The sequence below is a fragment of the Rattus norvegicus genome, chromosome 4, assembly GCF_021556685.1.
Source record: "Rattus norvegicus strain SHRSP/BbbUtx chromosome 4, alternate assembly SHRSP_T2T, whole genome shotgun sequence".
Taxonomy (NCBI): domain Eukaryota; kingdom Metazoa; phylum Chordata; class Mammalia; order Rodentia; family Muridae; genus Rattus; species Rattus norvegicus.
Genome location: NC_141537.1, coordinates 19,843,516 through 19,867,125, shown reverse-complemented (window position 1 = coordinate 19,867,125; position 23,610 = coordinate 19,843,516). Strand labels below are relative to the sequence as shown.

At 37.5% G+C, this 23,610-nt stretch overlaps 1 protein-coding gene across 8 annotated transcripts in view; it reads left to right on the top strand.

Moving 5' to 3' along the window:
• Cacna2d1 (calcium voltage-gated channel auxiliary subunit alpha2delta 1) overlaps window positions 1-23,610 on the top strand; it is a 430,807-nt gene that overhangs the window by 391,495 nt on the left and 15,702 nt on the right. For 4 of the 8 annotated variants that reach the window (XM_087656129.1, XM_087656127.1, XM_087656130.1 and 1 more), the window contains 15 exon segments: window positions 4,264-4,340; window positions 5,564-5,584; window positions 6,257-6,317; window positions 10,917-11,014; window positions 13,465-13,552; window positions 14,682-14,744; window positions 15,396-15,499; window positions 16,494-16,580; window positions 17,781-17,848; window positions 18,257-18,295; window positions 19,154-19,225; window positions 20,285-20,437; window positions 20,539-20,591; window positions 22,762-22,817; window positions 23,363-23,492. In XM_087656129.1, coding sequence (XP_087512255.1) covers window positions 4,264-4,340; window positions 5,564-5,584; window positions 6,257-6,317; window positions 10,917-11,014; window positions 13,465-13,552; window positions 14,682-14,744; window positions 15,396-15,499; window positions 16,494-16,580; window positions 17,781-17,848; window positions 18,257-18,295; window positions 19,154-19,225; window positions 20,285-20,437; window positions 20,539-20,591; window positions 22,762-22,817; window positions 23,363-23,492 — 1,170 coding nt within the window. 8 annotated transcript variants of the gene reach the window in all.

Sequence of the window (23,610 nt, the reverse complement as noted above, 5' to 3'; positions counted from 1 at the left end):
CACTCAGACACAGCTATATCTTGTTATTGTTGTTGTTGCTGTATTTTTATAAGTCCTCAGTTTAAAAACATCATACACATAATCTCGTAGGAAAGCCTTTCAGTGTCAGAGATGTCTGAAAGCTACAGTGTTGTTGTTATAGGAACCTATATCCTTTTGTTCTTGGGGTGACACATAGAATGTAGAAGAAAACACAATGCTTATGTTTTGAGATATTATATCACAGCCCTCTGGTTTTCTTAGTTGTGGATTACTCTTTGTTACTATTATACTTAATTATAGTCTAGATTATATTTATAATTACTGCTAATTATTTCACTCCCTTCCATCTACCAATTAGATTATAAATCTAACATTTAAAGTTAATAAGTTTCCCCATCTGATTATTTCTATCTTTCAGGCTTTTTAAATAAACCTTTAAAAGGCCATGAAGGTACAAGACATTAGGAAGCTCTGTCATTACTTAATAATGACTTCATTATAAAACAGAAATACTTGAATACTTGTTGCACTGGGTGGAAATATGGTTTCTGCCTTCTGTGCTCAGATAACCAAAGCGTAGAAACACTTAATCTTTTTGACCAGGACAATGAGTCAGCCATGTCAGTTACTTTTACTTCAGTGCCAAGGCTACCTCTGTAGTTCTCTAAATTTGGGGGTCCTGTTTGTTTTTAGTTCCTTGTGGATGCTTTGTCCCCCTCAACTCCCCCCAGACCCATCTCCTGCTTCCCTAACCATCGAGTCTATTTTAGGATGTGTTACCTTCCATAGAATTTTGGTAGTCTTACTAGGGGCTACCATCCTAGAAAACTCATCCTTCCTTTTCCAACAGCAATTATTCTCTAACTCTAAACTAGGCCTGGGGTTGTGTGCACATCTCCCTTCATCATGCTGGGGTCTTGTCTGGCTTGTGCGTGTAAAGGTCCTGTGCAATCGATGGAACTGCTATAAGTTCCTATGTGCAGTGGAACATAGAGAACAGTCTTCATGTAGTCATCCACCACACCTGACTCTTACTGCTCTCTCTTCTACATTGATCACTGAACCTTAGGATGTAATATAGATATCCCACTTCAGGCCAAGAATCCTGAAATCTCTGATTTTCTGCATCTTAGTCACCTGTGTGTGGGTCTCTGTGATAGTCACTGTCACATGCAAATAGAGGCTCCTCTGAGTAAGGTTAAGAGATGTGTTAATCTGTAGGTATAGTGAGAAGTCACCAGTAGTTGGTTTAATGTTTTGTATATTTAACAAAATAATAGTAGGTTGTTCTCTTGGTTTCTATGATCCATCTATTCATTGGGTCTTGGCCCAAAAATGGTACAAGGTATGAATGTCATCTGGAGTTGGCCTAATCCCCAAACCAAAAGTAGTTGATTACTTCTAGGTTGCTTGTGCCACCAGGGGCCTATGTTGACAGCTAATCATTCCTGTAGCTTACAATGTTCACAGGTAGACAGGAGTTGGTAATTGTTTCACAAATGGCCTCTTCACTCAAACATTCCTTACCATATCCAGGAGCAAGGCACAGTATGAGTAATGTTTTACTCAATTTGGATCTCATACTTTGCTCACAGATATTCATGAAGGCGATTGGGAAGGTGTTTGACACCACCCATTTCTTTGTTTTTTATTAATCATTTTATTTGTTTACATTTCAAATGGTATCTCTCTTCCCAGTTACCCTTCCACAAACCCCCTATCCCTTCTCCCCTCTCCCCCCTCCTTTTTGTCTCCATGATGGCACTCCTCCACTTACTCACCCACTCCTGCCCCAATGCTCCAGCATGTTCCTATGCTAGAGCATCAGTCTCCATAGGATCAAGGGCCTCCCCTCCCATTGATGTTATATAAGGCCATCCTCTGCTACATATGCAGTTGGAGCCATGGTTCTGTCCATGTGTACTCTTTGGTTGGTGGTTTAGTCCCTGGGAGCTCTGGGTGCCACCCATTTCCAATACAGCCCGTCTGCTCTGCCATTTTGCTAATTCTGCAATACACTGTGCTCTGAAGGAGCCATGGTATCCTCACTTTGCATGCTTTCCTCACATAGTCTTGTCCCAGTCTCTAATGTTGGCCTCAATTACATGTACACCCTAATGTCTGGGCTGATAAATTCACAAATGACAAATAAGTAACATGTTCTATCTAAAGATGTCTAATTTAATTAAATGAATGGCATGACATACCAGTTTCAGACACAGGTGGTTTCTGTTTTCCTAAACTTAAGTGACACATTTTAAAATCTAAAAAAAAAAATAACTTCTTTTACAGAGCACACTATTTTCTAAAGAGACATACTTTGATGGGGATAAACAATTTGAGTTGAAAACTATAACTGTGTTATAGTCTGTTTAATTCAGTTAACTACGTTTATGTGAGTCACCAAACTATTGCTTGGGCTCCAACATCCATCCCATGTCACTTGCTTTATTAAACTCTAATCACCGAGAGAAAATAAAGAAGCCTTGTTGTATTGGGTTCATGTTATGAGATCAAGCAGTCTGTGCATTTGACAGTATTGTTGCTTTGGAATGTTGGTAAAGATCTTATCTGCAGTATGTGGAAGAAACAACTGCTGGGTTGACTTAGAAATAGATACAACTATTTTTCTACAGAATGATTTGTGACTATGAGTAACACTGTCAGTCTTACAGGCCAGTACATCATGCATTTAATGTGCCAACTTTAACGCTTCCATTGGGATCCTGGTGGGTTGCTACACTGCTTTTAGTGGTGCCTAACATGTAACTGAAGCTTATAGGGAGACACTGTAGCATTCGAATGATACAGTGTTATCAGCTTTAATTAGAAGTTCCTGACGATGATAAATGCTGATGGAGCAATAAAAATGCCCTAATTCCCCTTGAGAGAAATTTGTAGCAGGCAGTTTTTAAATACTCAGTAATTCGGTTCTTCTGTAAATGGCAAGTGAATCATGAAAGGTCATCTAGCTTGCAGAAGAGTTGTGCTGCTTATTTTAATTTTAATCTCTGCCTCCACTTGAAGTTACCTATAAAATAAATGCAGAAATTTCCATGAGATCTACATAACATTTTAGTTCCCTGACCTTTTCCCATAAGCAGAGTCTATGAATTTCTTAATGGTGGTGAGTTTGTAAATTGAAGGCAGCAAGCGTGCACTCCTTTTTGTTGTCTTTATTGCAAAATTAAAATTTTGAAAGTAAACCTTTGCATGTGAACAGGTACCCAGGGAAATTTTAACATTTACATTCATAAGTCTGAAATTTTCTATTTGTTGTGTGTTACACATTGTCTATCAGTAACGTGTAATAACATTGTAGTTTGGATTTCTATTCCCGTATCTGTAGACACAGATAGATGACTTAAAGGATCTATTTACAAGTGCATAACAATATTCAAATTCCTAGAAAGGAACGTACTTTCTGACTTTTCACTAATATTTGGGGTAGCGTTAAAAGCATGTTAATCAAGAATTACTTTTTGCTCATAGTTTCATTGGCCATCTTAGAAATAGGCACAATTCTTGCCTCCATTTACATTCGTGGCATATCAAATGTGGACAAATTATCATTTGTATGTCTTACTTGTATATATTAGCTAAATTAGAAAGAGAAGTTTATTTCTGACAACTGCCTAATCTGAATTAAAAACTCTAATATAGTCATCAGATGCTCTATAAATTAGGAACTTCTAAGGGTATAAGTTTGCCTACCTGACAGCTTCTTGGGAGGACTCTTCCAAACAAGGTGAGTGACAGGCCTATTTAACAGTCTTTGTGACTAAAACATATTGAAGTTGGCATAAGATTCCAGTGGTGGCTATGGTAACTCTCTAATTTTAATTATGGTTGGTTCAAAGCATTCAACATTATGCATAATAAAGAGAATATATCCAACTGGTATAATATTTTCTTTGTTTAAATTTAAACCTTGTTCCTTTTCCTTTTTTTGCCCAAATCTGGAACATGTAATGACAATGTCTGGAAAGGTACCAAGGATGAAGGGCATTTCTCCAAAGCTATCTTATGGCTACATTAGGTAGCCTGTTACCTCCTTGCCTCTTAAGTCCGCATCCTGTAGAGAGCTGGCTGACACTGTTTAGCAAGGTGGAAATTAAGAATTATATTTGTTGAATGCATTTACCTGTCAGAATAACATGTCCTCTCCTTGGCATGAGGAAGGTCTTTGGATTTTCCCATGAACTTGATGTGTCTTTTTTTTTTAAGTTATGCTTCATTTTTTGTGTGTTTGTGTTTATGCTTCTCTTGTTTCTATTGCAGTTTGGCCTTGGTATTGCCAACCTACAGTTTTTACTATATAAAAGCCAAAATAGAAGAGACAATAACTCAGGCCAGATGTAAGTACTGTGAAAGCAACCTCAGGGTCTATTTCTTATCTCCTAGTCTCAGATGCTTATGCCTAGACTTTGGAATACCCAAGCCTCATACATTTTAGTAGGTATTATTACCAAATCAACAGCAATGATTCTAACCCATTCCAAACATGCAAGGAACAAGAAATATTCTACACGGATAGAATATGAGCAGGTACTCCAGTCTCACTGGCAGTCCGATCACCCTTCCCTGCCTTGCTATGTGCTCAGAGAATCATTGCAGTGCTGTCTCCTCTGTGCCTGTCGTTTTAAGGGTCTGTGAGCTGGTGTGAAATGTTTCACATGCAAATACCAACATAGTCTCTGCTCCTGGTGCTGTGCTAGCAATGCTTCTCCTTTTCTTACCTTACCTTTTCATTTATTTACTTACTTCTTTTTCTTCTTTCTTTCTTTTTTTTTTTTTTTTGCATTTGGCCAGAATAATGTTGTGCTTGGCAATTAGCTTTGTTTTTATGATCCAAATTAAATGTCTCAGTAACTCAAATGAACTCACCTTTAAGCATCCTGCGGAATGTGGAGTGATTAACCTCAGTGCCTATTTCAAGTCATCGTTCAGTTTTATTTTGTTTTTGATGGCTAGATTTAGTGAACCAAAATGACCATCATAGCCTTTGTGTACCACTGAATGTGTACTAGCAACCTAAATTTTTTTTTCTGTTAGGATCCAGGACAGAAACACATATATATCTTTTACTAGTTTCCATCACTTTCCTGCCTATTCTTTTGCTTTTACAGCAACGGTAGACACTTCTCTATTGCAGATGATTAAAATATATATTTGCACTCTCACGTAATAGGTATGATGGTCTTTTAACAAGCAGCGATTTTGCATGAGCTAGTCTTTCTGTGGTAGAGGGGATGACCAGTGAGTCTTTGCTGATTGGTAAGTGCTTCTGTTCAGAGCTGGCATCTTTGGGAGTGCACCTGCATCAACCATTCTGCCAAAACAGACCCTTGAAATAACCACAGTACAGAGAGGGGAAAAATAATAAAGTTGACAGGGCATACCTTCCAGCCTTCAAAAATACAGGTTTTTTCCCCCCAAACTACAGCTGTACATAAATGGACCTTTGATCTATGCACAATATTTTTATTCACAGTCATTGAATAAAATATTGTTTGTGACCCCCTTTACTTTACCCTCTTTTTTTTTGTTTCCCTGCTTTCTCTTTCTGATGGATTTACAGCAAAAAAGGGGAAAATGAAGGGCAAGTATTTTCTTGTTGCTCAATTTCTTTCTGTTTAGTACACAGCATTTTCACTAATATTTCCATTCCTACTGGATATTATCCTCTGTGCTTCTGAGTTGCTAGAATTTCCTTCACGACTTCCTGAAAGTTGGCAGCAGAACAGGGCAGGTGTGCCTGTGTTTGCTCACGCAACCTGTCACACTCAAGTTGGTTTTAATTTTTTTTTAGACTTAATATCATGTTTGTTTTTACATCTTTCCACCTACTAATTCATACTGAAGATTCTTATTACTTAACTAAATGCATGAATGAGTTCATTCAAAGCATTTTATCAAAATGTTGATAAAATTCTGCATTGATATTTTAATCAGAAAACTTGCTGTAGCCTATGATTAATACTTTAAGAGTTTAAGATATTTAAATGTATTAGAATTAGTAAATGGAAAAGTATAAGTAGAATTTTATGTAGAATTACTGCTGTAACTGTCTCGTGAAATGTACCCATATTATGAACTTGTTATGTTGGAAAACATTAAGAATCTTGTCAGTTAATTTTCTTTTTAACTTTGAGATGTACATAGTTTGTTTAAATTTTTCTAAGTAGGTACTCTTTTTGTTCTTATGTTGGCATAGACACTTGAAGCATACACTCTATATTGTTTATCTAATCTTATATCCTTATATTTTCAGATTCAGAAACCCTGAAGCCAGACAATTTTGAAGAATCTGGCTACACTTTCATAGCACCAAGGTTAGTTGTGCTGTTTGGATTTTCTTTGTAATAACTCACGTTGTTGGCTTCGTCCTTTAAAAAAAAAATCCTAAATTGGGCTCAAGATTACTCTAGCTTCATTCTGGGTTAAACCATGGAACCAAAGGACAATGACTTATAAGTTTCCAATATCCTAGTTATGCATTGAAATGCCTGCTATTTTGTTTAAATACTTGTAAAGCAATTGCTATAAGTGGAGCAGTGTGAGAACTCGGATACATAGTGGCAGATGGGAAAGAGAGGCTTTGGTCTGCTGGAATGAACAAATACGTCCAATAATAGAGAATTGTCTACTGGAAGTTCTATAGCTGTCGTAGTACTCCATATATAAAATTATTGTGTGAGCATATATGCAGATGCATATGTACATATGGAGAAACCCCTTACACTTAGATATGGAATATTTTAAGCTCATAAGGATATTTTTATATACTTGACACAGACTTTGGGATGGTAGACATTTTTTATTGAAGAACAGATTTTTGTTATATTGACATATTGACAACTTAGCAGTGTGCATGTTACAGGCAATCTAAAGTTTTTGCCTTTTGCCTTTTTGAGGTTGCTAATGCACACCATTGATTTTGAGTGCAGGGCATTATCTCTGGTAGACGGTTGTATCTGTCAGTGTGACTGGTCCTGCTTCCTTCCACTAGCTTACTTGTCCAGGGCACTTTAGTCTTCTGAGTTCACCTATGTGAGGCAATGATGATGCAGTAGAAGATCCCATCTTGCAACGCAGTGGGCAGAGCAACCATTGCCAGCTCAGCTTGCTTGTTTGATAGTTTTGACCCCTGATCTAAGTACAGGTGGTCTCTTAGTAGAGACATTCCTTTTGCCAGCAGCTTTCTTCTCAGTGTAGATCTTTCTCTTTGGCCACTTGGTGTCTTGCCTGTACAACCTTACTTAAGAGCAACCTTTAAGCATCTGGGCAGCTGATGGTCCAGAGCCTTGGTAAACTGGTTAATTTCAGGAAATACTTGGAACAACTCAGAGTGGATAGCGCTTGGAGCAAGTCTGATGTATTGAGGCCATTAACAAAGTAGGTCGGACCTCTTTGGAGTTGGGTGTCCTGTTCACTGTCAAAGTTAGGCCTTTTCTCAAAACAGAGGATTCACCTCCATTTTGTCCTCTTGCAACTTTTTGACAGTAAGGGTTCAAAGTCATGTTTTCCCTCTTGGTTTGTTTTCATTTTGTTTTTTATGCAGCTGGAGAGGAGGAAACATGTATTGCCTCATGGTGCATGTGTGTGTGTGTTGTATGTAATAACATTGCACTGCATAATCTGTGTGTCACTTTTGTGTGTGTGTGTATGTGGGTGTGTAAGCTGTGCATCCATGGAGACCAGAGATCTTTCACTATTGCTTTCCTCCTTGTTCCCAGGGACAGGGTCTCTCACTGACTGTGAGGCTTGAAAACTCTGCTAGCTTAGATAAGGAAGCTCCTTGGGTCTTCCTCTCTTCCTCTTGCAACTCTGAGATTCCATGTACGCTTAGTGATGCCAAACCTCATCCAACAATTCATTTTGAACACATCTTACTCATCAATTCAATTTGCTTTTCACCTAGGCTAAAGTATATTAAAAAAGTTAGAAGATTCCGTTATTATTTTCTCCGTTGCACACTTGCAGAAAATTTTCACAGTACCTAAAAAGGGTTCCTTAGGTTTTTCATAGGTAACCTTTTATTTCTGCAAATGAAAATTACTAAAATCTGCTACTATTTAAAAGTTGGTATTATTTGTAATATTTTCAAAAAATCACAGTTAACAAAGCTGATCCTCAGCTTTTAGAGAGAGTCCCTTCTTCATTTGTCCTGTGGGCAGAGTTGCTCATCTCCACCATCTCTCCTGATGGTCCACTGTTCTAATTTTCTTAGCCATATCTAGCTGCAGCTGCAGCTGCAATTTTCTCCCATGAACCTCAGTTCTATGTCTCCCAGTGAAGGTGCTGAGAACTGTGTTTACTTAACTAGGCTCTTTCTAATGTGAGTCCATCTTTAAGCCACAAGCCATGCATTAATTCCTCACCTACAAGTTGGGGCGATGTCTCCCAAATCTAACGTGACAGTCCTAACTGCTGGAAAGAACAGGCACAAGTTGACACTGCAGGAGAGGAGCGAACGGATCTCTTGCCAGTCTTTGTCCACCCTCGTATTTCCATATAAGACGTTCATGTGTCAGGAAAGCCTAACAGGAATATTTCTTCAATGTGCTTCCAATTCGGAGTCTTGTAAATATTTGTCCCACTTGGAAAGCTCTCCTTGTGTTGTTTTTGTGAAGAAAATATAATTTTTCCAGTGTACAATCTTGAGACATGGTAATTGTCCTGGTCTGCTCCCTCTTGCTGATGTCTAACTGATCCCTGGGCCTTGCCAGTTCTATCCTCTGATCTCTGTATATTTCGGTCACTCTCTAGCTCTTTTGCACTAGTGCAGGCCAAGGCCTTTTTGTGCATAGAGCAGCATCTGAATGAATCTCACATTTCCTCTGATTGTTCCTGCTTTCCAATCCTGTGACTGGAGAGAGTGTTTAAACTGTGAGGGCATCATTCTCAACTGCTAATTACTAACCAGTGGCTCTGCATTGTTATGGTGATTATCTGGGCAGTACTCCACAGCTTTCAAGTGTTCTGTCACCAGGGTTCAGGGTTCTCTTGTGGTTCCTTTTGCCATAAACTAGGAGCTTGCAGACCGGCTGCCTGTTTATTAAAGTACTGTTTCTGGCAGCCTCACTGTCATTCTACTTTGATTACTTTTGGTGTCCTAAAGAACTCTAACCAAAAGCAACTTGGAAGAAGAGTGGGTTTATTTAGATTACAATCTCGAGTTATAGTCTACTGTAGGGGGGAAAATGGGCAGGAATTTAAGCTGGAACTTGAAACAGAAACTGTGAGAGGACACTGCTTTTTGGGTCAGCTCACAATGATGTGCTTATCTACCTTTTTTGTATGGGATAAGATGATTTACAAAGGGAATGGCCCCACCGACAGTGGGGTGAAGGTTCCTGCATCAGTTAACAGTCAAAACATAAATTCACAGACATGCTCACTGGCCAAACTGACCTGTGCAAAAACCATCAACTATGATTCCTTGTTCAATTGACTCTAGTCTGTGTCAAGTTTACCATTAAAGTTCTGCTGGGCACAACAGCAGTAGATTTGAATTGCCTAGCCCAAGCACAAACATCAGAGGCCACAGAGCCTGAATCACTTGCTGTCTTGTCTTATGTTAAAAGGTTTCCGCATCCATGTCTGTTTCAAATTCCAGATGTATTTAGTCTATTTCTAAAACTACTGGGCTTTTGGTTTTGTTGTTCTTTCATTGTCTGCTTTCTCCTACCTGCTCTCTTTTGCATTTTTATTGTGTACCCAAACTCCTAAATCCCAGTGTCAGCTTGGGAAGCTCCAACCAGCACTCTGTTCTGTGACCTGCTGATTGTTTCATGTGGCCCTTTGTTTCCCTGACCAAAGATTTAGGCACTTTTTTATTTATTTCAGTTCACTTCAGCTACTATGAGTCCACTTGAATTACCATTCAACATTCGGTATTGAATCCCTTGTCCTGTATACTGTAGATCTGAGTAAATACTTAGTAAGTGGAGAATCTAAGAATGTACGTGTATCATTTTTAAAACCACATGGCTATCAGTAGTAACTATGATTGTGCATATATCCATGTTTACCTGTGTCAGTGTGTGTACGTGTAGAGTGGATATGCAGACCCGAGGTGAACCTTGGTCAATGTTATTGCTTTAAAATCATTTTTTAAGACAGAGACTCACATTAGCACATTGGTTTAGAGTTCAGTCAATCGGGCCAGGCTCCCTGGCCAGAAAGCCCCAAGGATCCACTTGTCTCCTCTCCTTGTCCTCACAATCATACCTGGAATTACTGTGTAGGTTCTGGAAAGCAAGGGTGGAGAGTGGGGGATTGGGGTGGGGGGGGGAGGTTGGAGGGGTGGGGGTGGGTCATGTTTTACTTACAATGATTTATCACATCAAATACTTAAGATGCTAATGTGTCTTCTGCTGCTAAGATAAAACACCACACCCAGGAGTAACCCAAAGAAGGAAGCCGTGTTGTTTTGCTTAGACTGTCACACCGTAATCCATCTTGGAGGGAAGTCAGAGCTCTTTTCTGACAACCCATTCCGAGGACATATTTTCTTAATATCCCCCCAAATAAGTCAATAATTTAAGATATTTGTAAATATGTAAAACATTTGCATGTTGTTTTAATAATAAAATACAGATTGTTATGCAAAAGTATGTTAATATTCTAAAGAAGAAATATTATAAATGTGACTTAATTATCAAATGAGATCATGAAAGCCACATTTACCATGCTATTTTAGTAAGTACATCTGTACCGAGCGCCCACTCTCCGAAGACGGGGTAGTGACTACATACTGTTTGTAGTCTCAGCATTTACTAGCAGTGGACTGTGTAAGAGATAAGAAAATGGGGGTAATAAGGCCAATCATTTGCAAAGCCATACACCCAATTAAGGATGTTTCAGCAAACTGAAAAGTTGTAAGGTTTTGATTTTAATACCTTAAATATTCAAATCTTGTTTTTCAGGGAATACTGCAATGACCTGAAACCTTCAGATAATAACACTGAATTTCTTTTAAATTTCAATGAATTTATTGATAGGAAAACTCCAAACAACCCTTCCTGTAAGTATATATGTATATATGGTACTTGACTCAGTACTTGCGTCCAAAGTGATCAGTTTGCTTCATCTGATCAAGTCTCAGGGTAATCATATCAGCTTATTAGTGGGCCATTTCTTTTGGGTTTTGTTTTTTTGGTTTTTTTTTTTTTTTGTTTTGCTTTGTTTTTTGTACTGCATGAATGTTTAAGGGTAATATACAACAAATTGGTCCTTAACTTTTTATATTAAAACAGTATCATCCTTGAAAGTACTTAAATGGCATGCTCACCCTAGGTCCTCTCATATTTAGAAAATGTGGTTTGACTATTTAATGGAGAGTTTCATTACAGTGAATGTACTTTCTATGTAGAGAAAAAGAAGATATATTCTTTGAATGTGTTATGTCTTCAAATTTATGTTCTCATGCGGATAGACTATCAATAGTAATCACCTATTAGTTTTCTTTCTTTATGACTTAGTTGGATAACAAACAACTTTGTTTAAAAAATATAATTCCATAGTTTTATACCTTGTGAGACAAATCTGGGGGATGAAGACAATTTTAAAAATTAATTTTAATTATAATAATTGTCTCTCCAATAAATCTACACCATTACTTCTTTAAGATTTTGCATAGATACTGAGGTTCTAAGCTTTTAATGGTAAAAAATTATTCATCCAGAAATTGCTTTAAGAGTTCAGCATCCAGATATAATTCAAGTGATAAATGAGGGAGGAAAAGCAAGTGTGCACCACAGTTTAGCCCAGTAAATAGAATTTGAAAAACGAAGAAATGGATGAGACATACTCTTTCTCCCTTTTTCCTTTCTTTTCTCTTCTTAAAAAGCAATTGCTCCTATTAGAAAAGGCTAAACAAAGCACTACTATCAGTTATCAAAACCAAAAGGCCACCTTTCTAAAGCTGTTTCTCCAACTCAAATTTATGTTGCAAAACCAGCGGAATTATTCCATCTCGCCTCAGCCTCTCACATAAGTCAGATATTAGTGAAGACTGTACATTCCTTATTTGAATTACATGGATTTTTATCCTGAATGTGAGAAGAAAGTACCTTTAGGTTGTCTTGGAATTTCACACACTAAGAGCAGACAAACTATGAGAGGCAAATGAATAAGATATGCTCTGTGATCTTGGGTCCTCATTTTCTATTCCCTCTGTGGACTAGTAAGCTCTTTAGTTATTCCAGAAATGGCAGCTAGAAGCTGATGCCCCTGAACTGGTATCACTGCATTCAAAATCCGGTTTTAGAATGGTGTGGGTGTAGGAAAATTCTATCCTTTCCCTTGCTCTAAAACAAACACAAAAAATGGACATTTATAGGAATTGTCAAGAAGTCGAGTTTATGGTCTGATAATATTATGTTCCACTGTGGAATGTGGAAGAAATAAAGGACCTTTTTATTTTAAAAAGGTGAAAGTAGGTAGGGACTTTTCTGTCTTATGTTTTTACTTGAAAATTTCTTTTAATAATCCTACCTATATGAGAGTATAAATATATCACATATACACATATACACATATGTACATATATGTGTACACATATATACTTATATAAATATAAACATGTTTTATGTCTATGTAATATGTATGTATATATGTGTATACATATATGTATACACATATATATATGGAACCACATATTAAGCTATAAAACCAAACACATAAAATATAAATCATTTTTTTGTTTCCTAAAATATCATACTGCAGACATCTTTCTGCATTTTCATCTATTTATTTACTTTTATTTAAGATTTTCTTCAGAGTTTCATCCATGGGCACTGAATTCACATCCTTTTCTTCCCTCCCTTTCCTTTGTTCAGTGCTTCCCTACTCCCCATCAAGTTCATGCTCTCTTATTTTCAATTTAAGTGCCAACATATTCAAAAATATGTTTATATATATATATATTTAAGATATATTACATATATACATACATCTTAAATATCCAAATTTGTATATAAATATGTGTGTGCATATATATTTGTTCACATGAATATGGGCTGATGACAAGGAATCAGGTATCCTATCAGGGCTTTGTCCCTGGAGGCGACTGATTGTCTCTGTCTCAGCAGTCACTATTTATCATCAAGAGTGGGGCCATGTAAAGTTTCCCCTCTCCACGTAGCATAGCAACTGTTACTATCACTGTGCAAGTCTTGGTTAGACAAAACTATTGGTCAGTTTTCATAGGTACAGCTTCCATGTCCTGTCTAGAAGTCAGATGTCTTTTGATAACTCATTTTCTCTTAGAAGTAGCCAACTTTTGCAATACTGATTAGTTCATGGCTCCAATACGTAAGACAAGATCAATGATTTAAATATACCAAATTCATATGAAATATTCTTGAATATCTATGACTAGCTTTGAAAATAGTAAGTATATTTGTTTCATTACTAATTGGAATTAAAAATCTACGTGAGTTTAATTAAAGGAATCATTTTTTTCTGTGTTAGGTAATACAGATTTGATTAATAGAATCTTGCTGGATGCGGGTTTTACAAATGAACTTGTCCAAAATTATTGGAGTAAACAGAAAAATATGTAAGTATTTGTTGTAGTTAATAAACATGTATATTTTGCATTTCAGTTTCATATCTGCCTGGGAAACTTTTGGATAATGGCCCTCAGAAATTGTTAGTTATTTAGCTTCAGAAATGGTTTCTCAGGAAATCATTTTGCCATTGTTGATTGGCTGCATTTTCAGTTGCAAATGTAGCTCCGTACTGACATTGGCCATTTATGAGTGTTACATGTTAACATGGATAACGCTTATAGAATAGACGTGTTTGTGTATGTGCGTGTCCGTGGCAAGATGTGCATCCTACTGACCGTTTACTCAGCTTTCTCACACATGCCGTACGCTTACGCAAGAAGGGCAGAGTTCCTCAAGGTGGTTCTCATTCATAATCTCTTCTCCATTCATTTCTAGTCGATCAATGGATGCCAGATAGTCCTCCTCCTCATGTCTCTGCCTCTTCTTCATTATCAAGGCCCTAAAATACCCTTTCTTCAGAAATTACAAAACCAAGCTTTGTGCCATTAGAGATTCCCAGTCCTGTTCCCAGCTCTAAGTTTGTCGCCCCTACAAGGCATCCCTGCCCCAGGCCTGTTTCTAAAGTGTACTTGTAGTGAAGATAAACATGGAGCTTGAAGACAAAGTTGCTGGTCCATGTCTCTAATCCCAGCACTTAGGAAGAGAAGCAGAGGATGAACATGTTTAAGTGTTGTGTACAAACCAAATCCTGTCTCAGAGAGGTGGGCGAGGGGACAGTGTCAAGCATGAACTAACTACAAAACCACACACCGGTGGACCATTTAAGAACCTTGTACTGGAGGCTGGACTTCCTGTAATATCTTTCCCTTTTTCTCATCCAGTTCTCACAGGGGAACGCCAGATGCCTTTACTCACTTTCCCTCATACTTGCTTTTCTCTATACACTGATGTCCTCTGTATTCCCTACTGACTACTAGTCAGTCTTCAAGAGACAACCCCATCCTTCTTTCTTCTAAAATAACTCTTAAGTATGTTAACAATGGGAGTGTAATTTCATAGGCTACTAACCTACGTTTTTGTGTGTCAATATGTAAATTTGTATTACTGACACATAGCTTAGCTCTTACAGCTTTTTTTTTTTTTTTCAAATGTCCTCCTTTTATCTTCCACTTCCAGCAAAGGAGTGAAGGCACGCTTTGTGGTGACTGATGGTGGAATTACAAGAGTTTACCCCAAAGAGTAAGTTCACATAACATCTGTAAAAATAAGTTCTTCACAACAGCCTGTGCCAAGGCTCTGGACGTTGCCATGTAAGGAAGCTACTCTTTGCGAAAACCGATCGCTGTTAGTATATTGAATTGCAGTATTGTTTAAAATGTTTATATTAATAAAATTTTTCCACTTGCCTGAGCAATATTATTATAGGATGGTTCAATGGCAGTTGCTTGTCATCTTTGTATATATCCATTACAAAATCTAAGAGAGCTTGAGAGAGATGTTCCACTTCCTAGATAGAGTCCAACTGGTGAGATGAGCATTATGACGACCTTGAGCAGCATCAGTGTAGTGTACCCCTGCTTACGTTGTTCTTCCCTGCCTCGTATCTGTCCCTATGTTAGGAACAATTCTTGCACTGGGCTGAGTAGGTACCGAAGCCCGTTAATATTAATTAACTGGCTCATCCACTTTCATGAGTGGGAGTCAGCTTCTTCCTATTCTTCTTATGCTGATGTATTGCTTAGTAATGAGCATCAGTTACACTATCCGTGCCTGACTTCCTTAGATATACCTGAACAGGAGACCTGTCTGTAGAGCTGTATTTCCACAAAGGGAGTTCAGGTTATCATGCACCTTAAGGAATATAAATGATGAAAGTCATTTCCTCCCTAGGGCTGGAGAAAACTGGCAAGAGAACCCAGAGACGTATGAGGACAGCTTCTACAAACGGAGCCTAGATAACGATAACTACGTTTTCACTGCGCCCTACTTCAACAGTGAGTGTTCTTTGGAATTCAGCCTTCTCAGTTCCTCTTATGTTTTAAATTATTCTTCCTAATTGCTCACCCTGCAAATCAATATATTTTGTGAACTACCTAGAATAGTCATTATTAAGTATATAATATGTAAAAGAGACTGGAAAAAAATGAAAAGAAACACCCATTCAGTTAAAGAAATAGAATTCATGCACAGCAAAAGGTCATCTAGCAATTCAGAGCTAGAATCTCTAGCAGGCATGCACGGTAAGTAGAAACATATGGGGCTAATCCCATGTTTTTCAACTAGTACCTTCAAACATGGCTAATGAACGAAACTGGTTGGTGTATCGTGATGAATTGCATCTTATCTGTGTAAATTGTGTAATTTGCTATCTATAAAAATTAATAGCCTGTCTTTTAAATAATTTATATGGCTCCCTCCCCCCCGAGGGGGATTTCTAGTTCAACCATTCACCATCTGTATACATAGTTATTTTATTATTCCCATTTTAAAAATGAGGGAACTGAAATTCTCAAGGTCTCAGTTATGTCCCCGGACACGTATCTCCTTCTTTTTTCTTTTTTTTTTTTTTTGGGTTCTTTTTTTTTTTTTTTTTTTCGGAGCTGGGGACCGAACCCAGGGCCTTGCGCTTCCTAGGCAAGCGCTCTACCACTGAGCTAAATCCCCAACCAGACACGTATCTCATGTAAGGCAAAGCCTCTTTTGTGACCCTGTGATCATTTCTTCCATTTCCCTTCAACAGCCTCCCCAACAGTTTGAAAATATTACACAAACGTGATCGGACACATGCCCATCATAGTATGGAAGTAGATAAAATCAAGTTGAATTATTCCTGTCAGTAAATAAATAGAGTCAATCCATGACTATTCAAATGTTCTTGGTATATTCAGGAAGAAAAGATAGAGCTGAAACCTCTTTAAAAGAGGAATGCTTCACTCAAAGACTCGGACTCAGGGCTCGTCTAGATTAGCCTGTTTCCTTTTCTCTTAGAAAGTGGACCTGGTGCCTATGAATCTGGAATTATGGTAAGCAAAGCTGTAGAACTGTACATCCAAGGAAAACTTCTTAAGCCTGCAGGTAAGCACCTACATCATGGGTACATGTGTGCAAGGTTAAACGGGACAGTACATTTCATCATAAGATGACTGGAGTCATTTATTTGGGAAGATCAAAATTTTAAATTTGGGGTGGATCCAACCATCCTCTCTCTGATTCTCAAACACATGAAATGTTTGTGCCAATGCTATATACATTTATAATCATTTAAACATGAAATTATTTTGACATATCTGCATACTAGACTACTCTGTAGCTGCTGAAAAGAATCAGGGCTGGATCTATGTAAAATGTTCAAGTATTTAGAAAAAAATTAAATCAACCAAGCAAACAAAAACATAGACCCAGTGCAAATGAGAACTGGAAATGAGCTGTAATGAATGGATACAATAAAATAAAGTCTAGCACAGTGTAGATCTTCATCATACCACTCAGTGTTGTTTGCTGTTATGTTTAGAGAGACCAGATGGAAGAGAGGGAATTGATTGTCTGCTCCTAGGAACAATGCTACTCTGACCATGGTTCAACTTCTAGGAATCACTGTCATTTACTAGCTCAGCCACCTTCCCCTCGGTTGCTAAGTTACTACTACTTTATTCTGTCAGCTGCTCACACTTCCCCTCTCTCCCAACACCTCATACACTGATCTGCCCGCTCTTTGCACAAATGTGTCTTAAGAGTCTGATGCTTGAACTGGTAGGGTGAAAGAAACCTTTTATATGTACTGCTCAAATGATCTCATACTTTGAAGATCAGCACTCATTATTTTTAAGCAATACTATTAATTAATTAATTAGACAACCAGGTGGTGATTATTTTAAGTTTTTTTCTTGGAATGTAAAATCCAGTTTATGTCAGTGATTTTCCTAAGACTGCAACCCCTTAATACAGGTCCTCACGTTGTGCTGAAACCAACCATAAAATTACATGCATCGCTACTTCATAGCTGTAGTTTTGCTACTGTTATGAACTGTAATGTAAATTTTTTAGAGATAGAGGTTTGCCAAGGTGTCGATGCCCATGTGTAGAGAACCACTTCTTTGTCTTAGCTTAAAGACTACAAGCACTATTGCTTAATGTCCCTGAAAACTAAGCCTCTGTACAAAACCGTATACTGAATGCAAATTTATTGGCTAGTTTATAAATTGTGTAAACTGTTACATTGGAAAGATGCTGTTAATAGCAATTATGACTTCAAATTAATTTACATTATCCTTTCAGTTGTGGGAATTAAAATTGACGTAAACTCCTGGATAGAAAATTTTACCAAAACTTCAATCAGGGATCCGGTAAGATTTTTTCAAAGTTGTTAAAATATGATTAATAGTCTCAATGTTCACATAAGTAAGTATGATCCTTGAGTAGGAGCAAAGTAAGTTTCCAGTGCCACTACACTTAAATAAAAGTAACAATTCCTATTTGCAATGTTTGCTTTTTCCTAGGCAATGACATGAAAACTGTTTTAGCTTGACAACTTGAAATGTTCATACAGGCATATATTGATACATATCTTCTGGTTTTAAAATGGAAGCACTAATATTTTCTTATAAACTATGATTATGTGATCTTATTTAGACTAGCTAAAATTATTCCTGGCTGTTGCATTATAAGAACATAGCTATTAGATTCAACTTGTTTTAAAATGCAAAATGATTTTATTCATTCATTCATTTATTTATTTATTTATTTATTTTTAGTGTGCTGGTCCAGTTTGTGACTGCAAAAGAAACAGTGATGTAAGAAAACTTTAAAATATATTTAACTACAGTGTACTTCTTTCTCTTGGTTGCTCAATAGCAGACATGTCAATGATTAAAGAGATTCAGGGAATTTGTTTTTATCTAATGATAGTAAGTTCTATAGAAAACCAATTTATATGGATACTATCAATGCTTCTTCAGAAAATATTTATATCCTAAGGGAAGGAGAAGAACCGTGTCTATGCGAACCATAGTCTGGTCATGTTTGTAAGGCGGAGCCTTCTGAACATCTTCAACTTTATTTGTTCTTGAGGAAGTTTTTGACCATGCATCCTATTGGTCTTGATAGTAGTCTGCATTAGGGAAATGAACTAAATACTGAAAATATACTTTCTTTTTATTTTTTCCTTTTATTGGATATTTTTTATTTACATTTAAATGTTATTCCCCCATCCCATCTCCCTCCCCTTCTTCTATATGGGTGTTCCCCTCCCCATACACCTCCCCTCTCCCCCACCCCAACATTCCCCTACACTGGGGGAGGCAGCCTTGGCAGGACCAATGGCTTCTCCTTCCATTGGTACCCCAACAAGGCCATCCTCTGCTACATACGGAGCTGGAGCCCTGGGTCAGTCCATGTGTGGTTTTTGGTTAGTGGTTTAGTCTCTGGGAGCTCTGGTTGGTTGGCATTGTTGTTCTTATGGTGTTGCAAGTCCCTTCAGTTCTTTCAATCCTTTCTCTAATTTCTGCAACGGGGGTCCCATTCTCAGTTTAATGGTTTGCTGCTAGCGTTCGCCTCTATGTCTGATATACTTTCAAATTATCTATGTCCTCTGGGAAAATGATGGAGCAGCGTGCTGACCTTCCTAAACACCTGTTGCTTCCTTCTCATAGGTAATGGACTGTGTCATTCTAGATGATGGTGGATTTCTTCTGATGGCCAATCATGATGATTACACTAATCAGGTATGAAGTTCAGTTTCCAAAGTGGCTTTCCACAATGCAAATCAGAAAACCCCTTAGGGTTTTTAGAAACTGATGACTGGTTTCATTTTCATCACAAAGTAGATGTCAATCTTGCTTTCCTTTGGCAACTGACTTGACTTTCAGATAACAGAAGCTACCATTAGAGCAGATAGTTAAGGATTTTAACACGAAATGAACTTGCCTTCATTCTTTTAACAATTCAGAAATTTGTTAAACAATTCAGAAAATTGTTAAAAAAGAATACAATCAGTTGGTAATGTCTAAAGTTGTCATATGTCCAGATCCAGTTTCTAGACTAAAATTTGAAAATTGGTCATAAAAAGCTATGGATTCTGGATCTCTATTTCTAGGTTTTCTGTTTATACAAAGAGCTCCCAGCATGAGCCCTTTGTCTGACTAAGCATAGCTTCTCTGCCAAAGGTAGGGGTTTATGAATATTCCTTTCTTTGAGGCTCCCAGTTCAGGGCACAGCCCACTGGTGTGAGTTTACAAATACTGAAGGTATTTGGCTTTTTTTTTTTTAGTCCTGTTTACCATTGAAAGCTATAAGGTATAAGATGTTTTTATATATGGTTATTACTATAAGTCAAGTCAGTTAAAGTATCTACCATCTCAATTACTTTGTCTTGTGTGCTAAGAGAACCAAAGTGTACCCTTTGTCTATTGCTGGCATATTAACTATTGTTCTCTCTTGGCAAATTTTGCCCAAGGTACTGAAACTGTTTCCTTCCTTTCCTGCTTTTAACCCCATTCTTTTCACCAAAGGACATCTAACTGTGACCTTCTTGTGCTTAGCAGTGGCTTAGGTGTCCATTTCTCCCACAAACTTAATTCTCCAGTAGAGCTTCAGATTAAGGAGAGTCTCTAATTTAATCTTAATTCTTGAACATCGGCAAAGGCAGGTTGTCATTTGCTTAAATGTACAAACTGGCTTTCCATTTTAGTTTCTTATAGTAGGTTAATTTTTCCCCCTCTGTATAGTTCAGGTATTGAGGTTGTTTTAAAATTGAAACTATCGGACATCTCTTTCTTTTCCAGATTGGACGTTTTTTTGGAGAGATTGACCCGAGCATGATGAGACACCTGGTTAATATATCACTTTATGCATTCAATAAATCATATGACTATCAGTCTGTGTGTGATCCAGGGGCAGCACCAAAGCAAGGAGCAGGACATCGCTCAGCCTATGTGGTCAGTAAAACCCGCAGTTGAGCCAGTTCCTTTCAAGAGGACACTTATACCAGTGTACACAAATATAATAAATCTCAATATATTTATTTTATATCTCATAGCCATCGATTACAGACATACTCCAGATTGGCTGGTGGGCCACTGCTGCCGCCTGGTAAGTCAAGAGTTTGTTTTCTTACAAAGGAAAGAAAAATGTCAGTAAAATAAATATTCTTTGACAAGTGAGTTGTGTTATGGGTATTATTCCTTCCTTTCCTATAAACATGTTAGAAATATCAGTTATTTCTAAATGATTACCTTAAACATATTTTTCCACTTTTTAATATGAAAATACTGATAAGTTCGAGAAAATTTCACCCTCTTCAGAGACATTTTAAGTTACGTTTGTTCCTGATGATTTCTTATATGTATGGAATCCATTTTGATTCTACCCTTTTTTATTTCCCTTCCAATGAGTCTGTCTCCTTCCCTACAAATCACTTAGCCATCTTACCATCATTTTGTTTGTGGTACACTGAGTTCACAAAGGCCATATGAGTGCTCATGGGTATGGAACTATCCAGTAGCCCCTGACGAGCTTGTCAATGGGTACACATCTGAAGGTAATGACACTCCTTCTCCCGTAATCCATCTGCAACCAATACTTTAGTATGCATGGGTGAGAGCCCAAGATCCTTCCTTTAACCCTGACAGATTTCCAGCAGGTCCAGTCTTTTGTAGGCCTTGTGTAGGCACCACAGCTACTGTGAGTGTGTGTTCGTCAAAGCTATGCGAACCAAAGAGAGAGCACAATGTAGGACTTCTTTTTGGTTTCCAGCTGTTAGATTCTTTAAGTCCCCTCTTCCATGATATTCCCTGAACTCAAGAGAGGGTTATGTCAATAGCCTGTGCAGGACCTTGAGGAGCCAAGAGTCTTGGCAATCGCTGTAATTCATGGTAAAGATGAGGCACATCTCTGATTGAGGTTGAGAACAACAGTTGTCTGTGAGTCTAAACACAAGAGCTTGCCATCATATGAATTAAGCTACACAACAATAAGCTTACCCTGCGGTTTATATCCTCTCTGGTCATGGGTTTTTTCTAGATTTTGTGACCCAGCTAGAACTCTCAATTTGTGTCTTTGAATATTATAAATTAATCCTTAAATTCTAAGAGTATCTATGTATAAAACATGATAATTATCTTTAACACACAAATAAGATCCATATTCATCCAATTCAAATCATGGAAACTAAATTTTCTACCTTTTCCCATTAACACAATCTTGGCAAAGGGTCGCAACCTCATATTGAAGTGACTTCTGTTTGTCCTGTGATGGCGCTCTCCATGCCCATCATCCCCCACTCCCTTCCACCCCTGAAGTTCAAATGTGTAACCTGCTGAAACACTGCAAGAGTGTGGGAATCACATTCGGATCATCCAAGTCACTCAGCCTCCTCCTATGTGCACGATTCCTTCTCCTTTCTTCTCCTTCTGCTTGCTTCCTGTGTACCCCATCTTTCTGGGTTTATACCTCATGCACTGAACTGCTTCAGCCTTATTCCTTTGAGTATTTAGCATTTGGGTGATAAAATCAAGTTTATATCATTTTTACTAAAATGATAAAAATATTTCAATTTTTAAAAATCCCATTTTTTTGAAAACCGCTACTTGACAATATGATAGTGCTATTTGTATGTTGGTATAACTAAATATTCCTTATATTATAATAATCCTGGAATACTTGCCTTTGTTCTATTTTCTGGCCAAACCTCTCTGTTATTGCCACTAAACTAAATTCAGTTCCAGGATACTATGAATTAAACTTGGCACAATTACCATTTATTGTAAAACTAAAATATGTTGTAGTTCCCTATATAACTTTAGGTATGCCACATTACAGACGAAGCTCAAGCCTGAAGTTCAGATAGTAGTTTTTGTTTATATGTCTTTATTGTGTTATAGAGTTTCAATAACTGAAATAAAAAGAAAATTAAGGCTATAAAAGTTCATGGACCAAACATTCTTCCCCATAGAGTCAACATTTTTGCACTTTATATTAATCACCAAGCTTCTTCACTCTTGTTCATCTCTCTTTTGGTCCCAAAATCTTGACCTCGTGAATCCTTGATCTTTCGCTGATGGGAATCAAAGGTGTGACATTTTTAACAATTCAAGAAATATGCAAAATGTCTTAAAGTTTCTATTAAACTATATTTTTTTCTGAAAAATGATAAAATGAGACGTGTGTCTATTTGTGCATTCAAAACTGCTCAGTATTTTCTTATAAAATATTGTAAAGGAGAGTGTCTAGCTGTTTCTCAATTCTTCATTCAAAATTTCAGGTCTATTCTCCAGCAGCTACTCTTGAGTTTGACATTTCCACGGCTCCTTGAGGCAGGTATGTCAAAGAGAAGATGAGGTCATTGGCACAGAAGTCCATTTTTCTTTTGATGCCAAGTCAATGCAGCAAAGACATAGAGTTATAGGGTGTTTGTGTGTGTATGTGTATGTGTGTGTATGTGTGTGTGTGTATGTGTGTGTGTATGTGTGTATGTATGTGTGTATGTGTGTGTATGTGTGTGTATGTGTGTGTGTGTGTGTATGTGTGTGTGTGTGTGTGTGTGTGTGTGTACACACAAGTGCATATGGCCGAGCGAAAGAAAGGGATCATCAAACTGATAGTTTTGATACTCCGAAACTTTTATTTTCCTATGATTTACAAGTTTCATAGTTCACATTGACATGAATTTTGTAGATTAAATATTAATTTATTATTTAGAATAGTTGCAGGGCAGGCACCTTTTAATGACAGCCAGGCAGTTACTCAACGGTAAACCAACCTACCATAAAAAGTCTTTGTGCATTAACTTGGTCCTTATGAGCAGTGACTCGAGGAAGCTTGGTGTCTCCTGGTGGTGATGGTCTTTGTTTTGGCTCCCACAGTTGAAATGGAAGAGGATGACTTCACAGCTTCCCTGTCTAAGCAGAGCTGCATCACAGAACAAACTCAGTACTTCTTCAAGAACGATACTAAATCATTCAGTGGTTTACTGGACTGTGGAAACTGTTCCAGGTAATTTGTGCCTTCGTGTCAAGTAGTTCTTGTTTACTAAGGACAGCATTCAGGCCTGATTTGAATGCATTCTTATAAATAAGATCAATATTAAAACTTTTATAATACAGATTTTACT